This window comes from Pisolithus orientalis (genome assembly GCF_024613125.1).
Source record: "Pisolithus orientalis strain OTSU chromosome Unknown F5J12scaffold_21, whole genome shotgun sequence".
Taxonomy (NCBI): domain Eukaryota; kingdom Fungi; phylum Basidiomycota; class Agaricomycetes; order Boletales; family Pisolithaceae; genus Pisolithus; species Pisolithus orientalis.
The window spans coordinates 3,111-18,599 of record NW_026260802.1 but is presented as its reverse complement, the minus strand read 5'-3'; the positions used below and the strand labels follow the sequence as shown (position 1 = coordinate 18,599).

At 45.5% G+C, this 15,489-nt stretch overlaps 2 protein-coding genes across 2 annotated transcripts; both read left to right on the top strand.

Annotated features, from left to right (window-relative positions):
* Positions 1–1,514: 1,514 nt before the first annotated feature.
* On the top strand, positions 1,515–2,591 carry F5J12DRAFT_894095 (uncharacterized protein; the record flags this gene model as incomplete). The annotated part of the gene is made up of 3 exons (XM_051747708.1): positions 1,515–1,718; positions 1,772–1,964; positions 2,326–2,591. 3 exons carry the CDS (start codon positions 1,515–1,517, stop codon positions 2,589–2,591), a joined length of 663 nt encoding a protein of 220 aa, XP_051598556.1.
* Positions 2,592–7,031: 4,440 nt separating this feature from the next.
* Positions 7,032–7,810, top strand: F5J12DRAFT_783834 (uncharacterized protein; the record flags this gene model as incomplete). The annotated part of the gene is made up of 3 exons (XM_051742925.1): positions 7,032–7,088; positions 7,136–7,359; positions 7,510–7,810. The coding sequence occupies 3 exons, from the start codon at positions 7,032–7,034 to the stop codon at positions 7,808–7,810; spliced, it is 582 nt and encodes a 193-aa protein (XP_051598555.1).
* Positions 7,811–15,489: the final 7,679 nt, after the last annotated feature.

The following is a 15,489-nucleotide window of genomic DNA, read 5'->3' as shown; positions in this document are numbered from 1 at the left end:
CGAAGGATGGATATCAGCCTGAGGAAGATACATTTGTGGACACCAAGCTCAGTTCTGATCCACTTGAGGTGCCCATTAAGCAGCTCATTTAGCCATCCCTGTCCTGAAAGAGCAGGCATATGGTAAGGTTTTGGGGTAGCACCTTGAAGTGTTGTGACTGCAGCCTGGTGTAGCCCAAGTGTAGTGGTGACCACTGCATAGTTCTGAACCTGCTGTATGACTAGCACCCTCTGAGCAATATTAGATGTGGCATTGGAATCTTCATCCTCCTTGTCCAAATAGTTCTCATCCCTCACAGCAATAGGGTGATTCTTGACCATAACAATAGTCTTGATGGCATAGTGGCATATGAGGTCAATTGCTGTGTGACCACAGCTGAGTATCAACTTAGAAGTCTGCTGAACTCCACACAGAGTGGGTTTGTATATGTTTTGCATAAGGAAGCAGAAATTCTGCTACCATTTGGGCCCTTAGAAAGATTACCACTGCCACTGAGCTGGCACAAGAAGAAGCTAGGAAGAAGCCAAAGGCAGTGTAGGAAAAGTCCAAGTAGCTGTATAACATGAGCTAGATGGTTTAGATAACAACAATAAGTGAAGGGGACAAATTGCTTGTCCCAAGGGATTCTGGACCACTGAGACTAGAAGGTGGTACCCAGCACTTTGTAGCAGTAGTGATTTGTGATGTGCATGGTGTTGTCCATGGTGTAGTACTAGCTATGCATGTGATGCAAGCAGTATATGTAGTTTGTGCATGGTGGTATGTGAGATGTGCAGTGTAGACAAAGTGAAAAGAAACTCATGGTGACCTTCTGAGTGCCAAAAAGGTCCCATTCTGTACCTAAGTACAGGGCTTTATAGTCCAGGCAAACCCAGAACCTAAGTAGGACAGAGTACAAGCTAGGGAAAACTGTGAAACAGTGTGTACACATAAGACAGGCCAGAACATAGGCCAAGGGTATATTACAAGTGCAAAAGGAACAATGACCATGGTAAAAGAAAGAGTCCAAAGGAAAGGTTGCAACCAGAGCACAGTGGCCATGGGTATAGCATTGTGCAAGAGGAGTGAGGGCATGGGACAGTAGTGAGGTAGGCAGAAAGACAGTGTGTGAACAGCAGTGGATGTGAGTGGTCTGGGGATGTAATGATAGTCATGGATTGGTTGATGATAGGGGCTTATGCATCTAAGGAATGTGGATTCCTTACACCTGTGGGGGACTTAGATGCTGACCATCCCTGGTCAGCCACATGGCACAGAGGATGTAAATAGCTTTGCTGCATGGTGATAGTGAAGGTGTAGTGCTGAGGGTTTGAGAACACTGGAGGATTCCATGTAGAAGCAAAGGAAGTGTGGTGCCAAGGAATGTGAGAAGACCATTGAATGCTGCATAAAATGTCTGGACCAATGACATAAGTGCCTCATGGCCACTAAGTATATATTTGTTGGTGCATGGCTCAAACCTTCACATCATTTGACCCTTTCCTCCCCCTCTATCCATCTCTACAGTTCTGACCATGTCTGCTAACCATGCCCCCCAACTCTCCCAGCTTGTTCACATGCCAACCCTGGATCCCATGGAAGCTGAAAGGGCTTCTTTAAGAGAGCAGCTTGCAGCTGCCTCAGCAGGGCTTGTGGCTGAGGCAAGGTGTGTGCCTGATGACTGGGAGGACATGTGGGAGGAGAAGATGACACAGCTGAGGTGCTGGGAGGAGAAGATGGTATGTAGTTTGTTTGGTGACTTGGTTGTGTGACATTGACAAACCTGCAACAGGCAGTACTGATGCCCCTGGTCAAGCAAGGAAAGGCGCTCAGGGTGTCTGTGTGGGTTGATGCAGAAGATGCTCCTGCACTGATGGAGGCCAATGACTTGTATGAAAAGTGGTCTGTTGAGGAAGCTGAGGAATGTGTAAGGGCCAGGCAGGATGTTCAGATGGAGGAGGCTATGGTGGAGGTTGGCCATGAAGGTGCAGCAGTCAAGATGTTCCATGTGGAGGTTCCACAGCCAGCTTGCAAGTTAAGTACCCACACTTGTGCAGTGTAGTGTTATTGACACTGCAACCACACAGAAATCTCAACAGATGATTGTTGAGAGTGATGACAATGGGAGGCCCAAGGTATCTGACCCCCCAGGGTCGGTACTCCACACAGTGCACCATCAAGGGAACCCCATGCATCAGGCCAAGTGGCAAGACATGCAATGGGTGTGCAAAGATGAAGCAGGGCTGTGAGAAGTCCAGCAAGGGGGCAGGGAAAAGGATGCAGGCTGGCATATCAGTAGGTGAGTATCAAAGCTGTCCCAGCACAGTTGAGGCTAACCTGCTGCAGCACACACATGCACTACCAAGGCCCCCAAGGCCAGTCCATCCAAGTGGGCTCATGGTGATGACATCATGGAAGTGGTCAAGGGCAAGACCCACAGGAAGGGCAAGGCACCAGTGCATGGCAGGTTTGATGGCAAGACTGCCATGGATATCTTGCAGGCCCTCAGGATGGTCAGGGCCAAAGCTGTGGCTGCACATGTGGCCAACCTCCATTTGCAAGTTCACATCAAGCAGCTGTTGGAAGCCCTGGCAAAGTTGGGAGTAGAGTAGGCATTTGCATAGCATACTTGTCCAGTCCTGCATCTATTCCTGTACCTCCTCTGCCCTGTGCATGATGCACAGGAAAATATGAAGTCTTTTTCCATTCCCCATGGTTGCAATGTAAGGCATTGTGAAGGACTTCTGTCTGCTCAGCAAGCAACTGGCCCTGGATCAGTTGTGGTATTGTAGAGTGTGTGGGGTACCACCCAACTTGTCTTCTTCATGCAGCTTTCAACTGCTCTCAGCAGTATGTCCTTGTGGTATGGTCTTGACAGTAGGATTTGACAGTTTTGTGAAGAGGGAGCAAAGGGACTGTTTATTGGGTAACTGGGATGGTCTTTGGGTATCAATTGTAAGGAGACAGAAGAAGAACTGAAAGGAAAACAGATCAAGGGGCACATGCTGACTGTGCATTTGAACAGGAAATGTGCAGGGTAGCTGTGAGCATCAGCAGTATATGGTGGCCAAGGATTGCATCAGTAAGACTAGTAAGAGACATAGGAGAGACATTGTTTGAGTTATATACTTATTTGGTGTTTTGTTATTTTTCTGGATGATTTTGGACTTTTTGTTAGTAGTTTGTATGTTTTTTGAGTGAGGACTAGCTATCAGTAGGATCACCAGACAAAACCCAGGGTGGAACAGAGGTCTCCAGATGAAACCTGGGGTAAAACAGATAAGGAGAAATGAACTATGTTTAGTATCAGACAGAGTGAGTGGTATGTGGGTCACCCCTGCAGGGGACTTTGAATGCTGATTGTCCCCAGTCAGCATGGGAGAAAGAATGAGGGTAGTGGAGGGGGAAGAAGCCATGGAGAGGTGGTTGAAGCTGCAGAAGGAGGTGGGGGTATCATGGGAGAAGAGGGTATGAAGGGAGGGTGTGATGAACAGACTGTGGGTACTGGAAAAGGTGGATAGTCAGCTGTCTGAGGCAAAAGTCTCTACCTCATCATCAGTGGGGTCATCCTCAGTCTCCTCAACAAGGCAGTCTAGTTCTTCATCATCTAACCCAGTAATGTGAGTCATGGTTGTGTGGGTTTGCAACTGTGGGTGGTATGGAAGTAGGCAGAATGTAGTGAAGTGGAGTTTGGAGATGGAGCCATCCAACTCAGCCAGCAGGTACAAGCCCCCAGTGGTCTGACAAAGGATGACCATGGGACCAGTGTACTGCAGTGTCATCTTCCAGATCAGTTCCTTCTCTACATGGCAGTGGTGAACAAGGATAAGGGTGCCAGGAGTGAAGTTATGGTCTTTAATGTGATGCTGAAAGGCAGTTTCAAACTGCTGGACAAACTGGAAATGCATGTGGAGGATGTTATTGCAGACCTGGTCTAGGTCATCCTGATGCTTCTGCAACTGGCACACACACCAGGCAATTAGGTAAAGACACCTTTGTGTCCAAGGTCATCATGTGCTTCTTTGATGAGATGATATCACTTGGAATCATTGATGACTAGCTGGTGCCACCCATGTGGTTCCCTACACCATAAGTTTCCATCTAGGAGGAAGAAGTGGCTGGCTGAATTAAAGACAGATGAGTACTGCACATCATTAAGGTCAGGAGGTTGCTCATGGGTCATGAGGAATGCATGGATCATTTCTATCTTTGCCTCTCATGCCTGAACTTTCATGGACTGCAGGATGGCAGGGTCATCAGGGGTATCTGAAGGGTTATCAGCATGGGCAGTCACACAGAATGTGAGATAGAAGGATGCAGGCAGTGGGAGGCTCACCTGATGGTAAGTGGTTGGTGGTAAGGAATGATGATCTTGATTGGAAAGAGATGTAGGGGGCAGGCAGTCATTGACAGCCTCTGTAGAGAAAGAGTAAAAATGGTCCAGCCAATCCTTGTGGTTGTCATCCTTGGGCAGGTTGAGTTTCAACTGTGGGCAGTGGGACAAGCCATCAGGGCTGGCATGCCTATCCATGGGAATGTGCACAAGGTTGAATGAAAAGAGGAGGATGCCAGTGATCCAGTGATTGATCATCGCATTAGGCTCTAGATCTGGGTTATTTATCATGCCCTTGATATCCTTCATGTCTACCTCCACAGTGAAGTTAGTGAGACTGAAGATGTATGTGCATACTGCATGGAAGAGGCTGTACAACTCAAGCTTAGCCTGGGAGTAATGGCTTTCCACTTCATTGAGGGTAATGGAACTGAAGCAACTAGGATATTGTTTTCCATCTTTGCCAAGCTGATAAAAGATGCAGCCAACTGTGATGACCAAAGTGTCAACTGCTAAAATTACTTTGCAACTGCACTCATGCTGCAGTGCAGGGGACTTTACAATTTCATCCTTGAGTCATTGCATGGCAGCACATTGCAGCTTGTTCCATGTAAACAGTATGTCTTTCCATGTGAGTGTGACCAGTGGCCACATGATCTTGGCAAAGTCTTTGATGAAGATGCGGAGCACACTGCAGACACTGAGGAAACTGTGAACCTGTGTCAGGTTGCGGCACTTGGGCCAGTTGTGGATCTTCTGCACTTTGCTTTCATCAGGAACACAACCTTTGAAAGTGTGCTTGTGGCCAATGATCACAGTGGAGGGAGTGGCTAGGACAAACTTCTTTGCCAAGACAGTGGCCCCAACATTCTGCAAATGCTGAAGGATGCAGTTAACAACTATACAGTGATTCCAGATAAATCTCTGAATCCCAGGGTTCTCTGGGATAGTCTCATAGGAACTGTCTGCATGCTGATAGCCAGTGGTCTTGGATTTTACAGGGACATCATCTATGAAGGGTAAGGTATGATGCAGGATCTCATCCTGAAGCATGAATGTGGTATCTCCCTGGTATACCTGGACTGCATTCACATGACCTTGCAGCAGAGTAGTAAGCCAATGTGGTCTGAGTGGGGTACCAAAGGTGGTGAGGTTGTGGGAATCAATGTGAAGTGCATGCTGGTCATACCCAGAGTAGAGATCCATCATCACATATACAGCATATCCAGCAAAGGATTCTGCAAGATGTTCTATGAAAGGTGGGACAGATGTGTCACAGATGGTCACTGCATTCAGGGGCTGTAAGTCATGTACAAGGTGAAGAGACTTTCCATCTTTCTTTACTATGCAAAACCAGCAAGAGTGGTGTAGGGAATGGGTTTGAGTTCCCTAGGAGAAGTCATCTCAGTCAGAAGAAAATAGGGGTTGGTGGACTTGTGTTTTTGTTTCTTGCTTTTGCTTTTGTGTTTGTACCACTGGACTCGGTGGCGAGCAGCCACATTGCTGACTAAGCATGTGTGCTGTGTTCGCACGAGTTCAGTTTACCACACCCAGTTCATGTCAGAGGCCCTCAGTAGCAGGGTGATTTCATCTCACATTTTGGCAAGTTTCTGAAGTTAGAATTATTACTTTGGGGAGTACCCAAAGGGCCAGGAGGACTGGCAAGAGGTATTGAACAAGTAGAACTAAGTAGTCTTTCCAGTTCACTTTTTTTACACTTTTACTACACTTCTTTTCTCTGAAACAGAATCTCCCTTTTGGGTCAAGCAGTATACTCACCTATCTACTGATAATTACTAATTCTAGGTACTGTCTATTACCTATTCCTACATCTGGAGCCCACCACAAGGGGGGTTCTGTTTGTTTTGGGGAAAGAAGCACCTCTTTATCACTGCACAAAAATTTTTCTGGATTGGGTTGGACATACTAAGTATTCAGGGTTTTGATTCTAGTTACAGTCTACACTCAGGAATTTAGGAAATTTTCAGAGCTATTTTTGAGCAGCAAATGTTGAGCAAGCATCTAAGCCAAAGATCCCTCAAGTCAAGAAACAAATCTGAAGGGAAATTAATAGTCAAATGTCTGTGAAGAAGCCATGAGAATGTGCCAAGAGAGCTTGAGGGAATGCCACCAAGGCATTTGAGTGGTGCACCATGGTTCTCAGGACAAGCATCTGACCTTTTTAGGTATTTTGAAGGGGTTCAAAGTCTTTGCAAGCACAAGAATTGCTTTGATGACAAAGAATGGGCAAAATGGGCTTGCTGGTATGCAGGCAGCAAAGTCTCCAACTCATGGTATGAGTTTGTTGAAGATCAGTTGAATTGGCCTGAATTCATGGTGGCCATCACCTGTTTGTATCCTGGGTCCTGGAAATTGGATTGGCAGCATTTGAAGGATGACCTTTACAGTCTTGTTGGCAGCTGAGCAAAGAGAGAAATTCATACAGAGGAGGAACTAACAAATTACAGGCTTTATTTTCTCGATTTAGCAACATATCTATGGGCTTCGAGGCAACTCGAGGCCGATGAGCTTGAAGACCTCTATTTGCAAGGCTTCAATAAAGAGTTCTGGCACAAAATTGTTCGGAAAATGCAAAACAATGATCAACAGTGACACTCTGACAACCCATGGCCCATGCAACAAGTAGCATTCACAGCTATAAGACTACTTTGGAAGGAATTTCACTCAGAGCGAGCATGAATGAGTGCAGAAGACTACTATGGACCACAGAACAGACAGGGACCTAGTTCAGACAGGTGGCAAGGGCCTACAAAGTGTTTTCCAGTTACTTCTACACACAACTCACTGACAACTGATATGCAGGGATCTATGGAATTACTAGAGTACATGGAGTGCAAGCAAGTGCCAATGACAGTGTTGACAAGTCACGCACAGCCACAGAGTCCATCTGAGAAGACAAAGAGCAAAGGCCCAAGCCCAGGCAACCTTGATGAGATGGCAGAAATGCCAGGTTTTGAGACAAAGGAATTTTCCTTGAGTATGAATGAACAACTGACTATGGAATTACAGGAAGCAGCAAAGCTCAAGTGGGTCAAACCAGTAGTAGTGGAAGAACCACTCATGACAAAGTTGCCATTCAAATTCAAGACGAGCAATGGTGCTCAAAGGAGTTTTTCATTTTGTTCTCACCAAAATTCTCAACTAGCTGCTGATACTTTTGAATTAAGATATTGAAGTCTTAAAGAAGACACCATCAAAGCTCCCTCAGTCAGCAAAGAGATGCAACAGTTGGCAGATGAGTCACTCATATCAAAGATACCACTCAAGTTTGAAGTGGAAAGACTTGAAGAACACATGAAGTCCATGAGAGTTGAAGATGAGGCACTCGAAGTGCTTGCAAGCAGTTGTGAGGCAGATAAGTCAATATATGAAGGGAATACTAACTTGCACAGGACATGGCATGGTATGGAACAGGTCAAGATGAAAGTTATAGTGGAGAGAATCGAGATTGAGAAGCCATCGAGGCTTGTCACATGAAGGAAGCCACCAGAAGAGTTTTTGCAAGTCGAAACGTTGAAGCACATGGAGAGGATAGATGACCTCATGCTCGAAATGTTCCATGACTGTGCAGTGCCAGAAAAATATGTTTTATTCAAGAGTTTGTCAAGAGTATTGATGTGCACACTTGGTATTGGGACTTGTGTGGAAAGTCCAGCAATGTTGATTAAGCCAAGTCACGTGACCCCTCTGCATGTCAAGGATGCATGTGCACAAGTCCTACACACTGACAAGGCTTGCATTAGTATTATTTATATTGTCACAACATATGGGTGGGCCTGGCCCCAGTAAGATGTACCCTGTTGAAACATAAAGACAGGCCCTTCAGTAATATTGTTTATATTGTCACAACATATGGATGGGCCCATCAGTAATATCATCCAATAGTGTCACAACATAAGGACAGGCCCTTCAGTAGTATCATGTATCTTGTCACAACAAATGAACAGGCCCATCTAGCAAGATGCACCCCTGTCACAACATAAGGACAAGTCCATGTATGGTATTCTCAGGCAGCAGATAAGGGAAAACAAAAACCAGTGTTACAACATAAGACAGGCCAATCCATCCATTGCAGGATTACAAACCCTTGGCACTGCATAAGACAGGCCAATCCGTCATATCATAGATAGCTCACCACAAATGGATGGGCCTATCCATAATTGGCTTATCCCCCTGTCACAATATAAGATGGGCCCAGGAAGACAAGAAATGAAGAAAGTGGAACCTCTTGCACTATAGAGTATCTGAATTTCCCACTATAAATTGTGTTTCACATTGGACGATTTGCCCATTCAGTTGGAATCTCAGGTGCTGGTCTATGTAGCTGCAAGCCAGGACTCCACCATTGGAGCAGACAGGAAACACACAAAACAAATGGCAATGCTATTCCAGAACAACACATAATATTTTTATCTGAGTCTCTGCTTATATATGCATTCAGGATTATGGACTTGTACCAGTATTGCTGTCATGCCATGGGAATCATTCATAGGTGGGATAAAAAATGTGACATCCATGTATCTCATAGTCCATCTTTAACCTCTGACTCTTCCACTCTCCAATCACCATCACCAGTCTCACCATCAAAGTACTCCCTTGTCTCATCATCAGAAACATGTAATCATTGTTGTCTCACAAGCTCTTCAAGAAATTGCCTGAGCTCAATGCTGTGGCCAACTGCATACTTCAAATTTACTTTAAGGATATTGTGGAAAGCAGCAAGCTGGGAAAGGTGGACAAGATTGTGAAGTGGAGAGGTGCCATCAAGGCAATGAACAATGAACTAGTGCATCATAGCCTCATCACACTTTTTCACTAACTGATGTATTCAGGATGCTGTACACAACCCCATCGCTAGGACAGATGAGATTCTGATGACCCTCATTGGCATCAACACATTCTTAAAGTGGCATGAAGACCTCAGCTCAATCAAGCACCCATGGCCTGAGTGGAAGACCACCCTATCCCCTTCCAAAACTGACATTGCCAACCACAAGTGGCTCAACATTGTCAAGCATCAATGTGACTACCACTGGTTGGGCCTCCCTATGCCCCATGTGGTGCCAACACCAACACCACCTGCTCAAGAGACTGAAATGCCTATGAGTGACAAAGGAAAACAGAAAGTGACCAAGGCAGAGGTGGAGCAAATGATAGTGGAGAGCTTGCACAGGATGGAGGTGGATGATGAGGGTGAAGATGAGGTGCCAGAGAAGGAGGATGATGAGGAAGAACCAGCACAAGGCAGGCAGAAGTGCAAAGCTGCCATGAAAACAATGTCCCATCAATCCAGATGTCGATCCTGCTCTAGGAAGGCAACAGTGGAAACTGATGATGAAGACAATGTTCCCACTCAAGGCCAATTGAAATGCAAGCCTCATCCACCATTGGACAGACTATACAGTCACACTGCAATAGCTGCCAGAAGGACACCTTCCCCTGACCCCCATTCCTGCCTGTCATGCTGCAGACACAAGGTCTGATGCTACAGGAACCCTGGGAAGTCCTGCTTCCTGTGCAACAGTCACAAGATTTGATGTAGCCATGCCAAAGGTGGGATTGCCACTCCAACTCAATGGAATCCATTGTGAGCCAGGGGAAAAGAGTGAGCACAAAGTCTGTCCCCAACAATGGAGGCCCAAGAATCCCAAAGCCCAAAGGAACATCCCCAAAAGCAACACATTTCCATGGCTTCCAAAGCCATCAATGCTGGGGTTGGGCCCTCCAACCAGGGAGAGACAATCCCTGAGGGATCTTCACTCAGTATGTTCACAATTTTATGCATTTATGCTGACTCAAATTTTATTCAGAGATTTGTATTCCTGCATTCAAATGCAGGGATTCCTGCCCAATCCCAGCTGCTGTACAAGCAGATTCAATTGTCAAGGCTGGCCCATCCATTGTGCAGGAGGTAGAGGAATCTATGGTAGCAGGTATGTTTAATCACTCCATATTTACACTAATTATTGCAGTTAACCCTTGTATTCAAAGCAGACACCTGCCCATTGACAACAGTGGCACCCATCCAACTCACAACTGCTGCAACTCCCAGCACACTGTCACACATGTCCAACACAATTGAAGAGTGAATTGAAGATTTGGGATGTTGACTCTGCAATGCCGAGGCCCACCACCAATACTATGAGGATCAAATGTATGATTTCCAAGTACAACATGATAAAACCATGCAGATGCTGGACAGGATGGCTTGCAAGCTGGAAGCTCTTCATATTTGGGTATATGGACAACCATTGGGTGACAATCTCATCAATCTCTTAGGGCCTCTGGCAGATGAGACAAGGGCAGATAGGACAGCAGGGTAAATGAGGCCATGTATCATTTTACTCCTCTGCAGTACATACAATGTATTTTTATATTTCACATTTTAATTGACCACTGTGGCTGCATCATATACTCAACATTTACTTTGAGTGAGAAAAAGACAATGGCTGGACAGCCAACAGAATTGCAAAGGATAATCTCATTCTACTAAAACAACTGCTGATGTATCCTGATAGGCAGAAGCTTAGCAAATTCCTGGCTTTGTGATGTAGAATAGTTAACTTGAAACTTAAAAAATGAGATAGTGGGATGGTCTCATTCTGCTAAAACCAGAGCTGATGCAACCTGATAGATGGAACCCTTCAAATTGAGCAGACTGTGTGAGATGCAAGGCTGAGAGCAATTGGTCATTGGATGCAAATGCAAAGCAATATTCTCATTGTGCTAACATAGGATCCAAGGTATACCCACAGGTGGGACATGTGCAAATGAGCAGAGTGTGAGATTTGCAAGGTTCAATTCAGGGAAAACATTGCATTCTGCTATTGCAGGAGTGAATGTATTTCAATAGGCAGAAGCTTGGCAAATGAGCAGATAAATATTTCTCAGCAGATGGAAATACAACCAAGGGCATTCAGCCAGTCACTAATGCCCAATTCACCCTCTGCAGTGAGCAATAAATATTCTGTTTCCCAACAATGGTTTGTTGCTGTTCATCTCAGCCAGTGGGCACATGAGCCTTTCAAGACAAATGATATACATACTCATGTCATACCAGACATATCCACAATGGAAATAAAACATGCAAAAGGTGAATGAATGGGCTAGCTTGCCACTGGACATCTCCTGTGAAGTACCTGCTGACCCACCCATCAGCTACAGGGTGGAATGCAAGGGCGGGGGACAATATACATACTCATGTCATACCAGACATATCCACAATGGAAATAAAACATTCAAGAGGTGAATGAATGGGCCAGATTGCCACTGGACATCTTCTGCGAAGTACCCACTGACCCACCCATCAGCTGCAGGGTGGAATGCAAGGGTGGGGGACAGAAACTGCAGGTTCACATTGAGCTAACATTTAACTACAAATCTTTCTCCAGGACAAACTGAATATCAGTTGCATTCATGGCCTGCCATTTGTGTTTGGCATGCTTGGCCAACCTTGAATACATCATCCTCTGCCTTGCTGCATAACACTGCACCCCAGGAGCTCCAATAGTGCTGCTTCCCATCTGTATCTTATGCCATTCTTTTGCTTGAAATCTCAAGAAACTTATAGCCCATTGAAATTCTGATATTATGAACTCTTCCTCTTCTTCCCAGTGATCTTTGACAGATTTTGCTCACAGCCAATGAATGTGATAAACTAATTGAAGAAAGTTCATCAACCTTGAAGCACTTTTGAAAAGTAAGGTCAACATACATTCAGACATCCAACTCTTTGATTCTGTGTCCCATGGGACATTGATCAACCAAAACCATGGAAGATGGGTTCCACAGTGCTCCTGTGCATTTTGGGATAAGGCCACTGTCTGCACAGCCAGGTCCTCTTTATGAAGCTCTTGATAATGTCCTAAGATATCTGCATCTGCACCAAGTGCAACCATGGCATCTCTGCATCAATCATAAATTGTGGCCTGTTTTTTTACTGAGACATTGATAGCACAGATCATATCCCAGGCCCAAGTTTTTGTAGAATAGCTCTTAGCTGTGTGCACCACCCCCTGAAAGACAGCCACCTTGTCTGCCAATGTAAGATGGAGGCCATGTAGTGCATCATTAGCTTGGCCTGTGCAAAGCTTCAGCTCCATTTCTGCAAGATTTTGAAGCCCTCAAGCTCAACATGTGTCAATGCCAAGAGTGGATGGAAGTGGCAATTTGTCCTGCAGCCCTGCCAGGGTTCCACCTGAAGTGGGCAACTCATCTCCCACATTGTCCAGCCAACCATCATCCAAAGCATAATCCTGCTCTGAATTTGTGTCAAGAAATGCAGTCTGCTGTACAGATTCACTGGTGGAAATGTTGGAGCCCACTTCAAGGTGCAGCTTCAAGTAAATTGCAGCATCCATGATAAAACCTGATTTTTCAGATGCAATGTGATCAGCATGGTGTGCCATAGCCAATTTTTTCAATTCCAATGCCCATTCCCTGATGTCCTTTCTGTCCATGTGAAGTGAGGTTATGGCCTCTTCTAAGTGTAAACCATGCACTAGCCAACTAGCCACTCCATGTAGGCTTCTGCTGTGTCTTGGTTCCTCCAATAATGCTAGTTCGATGGCATGCACTGTTGGTGCTTCTTGTGATATGTAAGTATTTATCTGAAAAGGCAGATGCCATACCTGCCCTTAATTGAACTTTGAAAATGTCCATGACAGATGGGTCATCAATGCAATTGTGCAGTGCATGAATCTCTTGTGCTTGCCAGCTGTTTCACTGCTCTGCAGTCAAGGCTTCATCTAGCTTTATATATGCCTGCCTTGCCAATGGCACTGCTGCTCAAGCTGCTTTGAGCTTCTGTGATAGGCTATCCACTTAATCTTGGATGTCAGAGAGTGCACTGCAAGTGGATACTCAGACTAACCAATCCAAATCATCTTCATGAAGTTGGAATCATTCATCTGGAAATCCAGCAGTTCTTGGCAATGTGGTGAGGTCATCCCACATGCAGATGCAGATGCCATGTTAAGGACAGACCACAACATTTCAATGATTTCTCCATCTACCCATCCAGCCCCCTTGATGAACAGTGGGGCATACCATGCATAACATTCCTTCTTGTGCCCATGCACATGCCATATGCTGATTCCAGGGATAATCCAAAGTGATGATGGGATATCAATCATCTCACTTCAACCCACACACTTCTGCAGATTTATCATGTAGGAGCAGTTAATGTTGTAGAAGCAAACCACTTGTTTGATCCCTTCCATATTGTATCCCATCGCATTTGCCACAGAGTAGTCCATGTTCAACTGGCTGCAGTGCCATCAGTGGGTGTCAAAATCAATGATTCAACCTCATACCTTTCTCCTTTTTGGAAGTCAACAACACAATGCAGATAAAAGCATCCATGCCATGCACATGCAGTCACCCCAATTCTGGTCACATGAAGCTTTCCCCAGGCTGCATTTGCCTGACTGATAGCTCTGTGGTTGTTGCAGGTGGATTTCTGTGCCTGAGCTCAGATCATGTTTTGCACAGGTTAAATGAATTCATACCTCTGTGATATGTGGAGTGGCCTTCAAATAGTCTGCATAGTGTGGATTGGTCACCATATAACCTAGTCCATCCATCAACCACACTTGATCTTCAGATTTCTGCTCATGCATGTGTTCCACTTTAAAGTTTCCATCCATTACTACTGTGCAGGTGATCCACCAGCTGGAGAAGGTCAGCATATGAGGATTGCATTATTGGAGCTGCTTACTGGTCCAAATCCTCATTGGTATCAACATTTATTCCAGGCTGGGGGCATGCTGCACAAAATAATGCCAGTCCACCTTTCTCTGCTGACCTGGTTGTCCCATGGAATCCATTCCATTTAAGTAGCTTGAGGTATCACCATTTCTGCACAACCTGTAGAAGCTCACAGTATCTATCCTGATTGACCCTTCAGATATTGCAACACTTGGAACCAAAATACCAAATCTTACTGGAACAAGGTGTGGAAACACACTGGATGTGATCCAATGCAACCTGCTGTAATAGTTCATACCAGACATTCCACATTCCAGGTTGTCCCTCAGGAAGTCATCCAGAACCACAAATGTGAATGCAGTGCTTGGCTTCTCGAACATTGAGGGAAATAGTTTGGCTCAAGTAACTGTATGTATTGGGCTTCTGCAGTCTCACATTCACACCAATTCACTACAATGAAATGAACACCTGTGACATCCACAATGGTGAGATATCTTGACCCTGCTGGAGGACAGAGGTGCTTTGGGTTTTCTTTGATATCTTCCACATCTTCCCACTCTTGATCATCCATGGGCAGAGGTTCACCTGCTGCTTGCTGGGCTTGTGCAATCACATGGGGACAGGGTGCTCCACCATGTCCCAGGTGCAACTGAATGCCAGTCTGTGGGTCTTGATGTGAATGTAATTCTGGGCAACCAACTGATCTCTCACCATATGGAGGGCAGATTCCTTGTAGAAGTCCCCTGTCCACTGTTGGATCCTGTGGAAAGGCAGGCTCTCATGACTCTTTCCAGCAATGTTCTGTGCAGAATAGGGGCTGATGCAAGCAATCCAGACATCTGTACACCCTGTCATTGCCACACCAGGTGCAGTTCCTTGACTCTGGGGAGGCTTCCAGCTCCAGGAGTATCTTCAAGAACTCCCCCTTCCATGGAACCCATTTGTGGATGTAATCATTCTGTGTCTGACACACCATGTGAAGTCCACTTTCAGGTTGGTGAACTGCTGCATACCTTTTTCTGTGGTAACATCAGTTGCTGGACTGGTGGGCTCATGCTTTCATGTCCATTGAAGGCTGTATCTGCCCATGCATCAAAGTACTTGTGGGAGCAAGACCTTGAATGCTTGGATGGTGAGGATCAAGGAGAATGGACAGGGGTTGTTGGATCTGGCTGTTTGATCATGACTTCTACCAATTGCAATCTATATCTACCTCCAGTTCTCCAAGTCTTGACTTCCAGCTGCTTCACCCAATGGCCCAGGGTAGGACCAATCATTCTCATGCCCTTTTGAGTCCTTCCCTTGGCCATCTGGAGGTTGCTGATTTCACAGTATGAGGTCAGTTGTTAGAAATGCTACCACTAGTGCAAGTCACTTTATCACTTAGCTCTATTGACATTGGAACCTTAACACATGTCAGGGCATAAATACAAATGCAACTACACTGG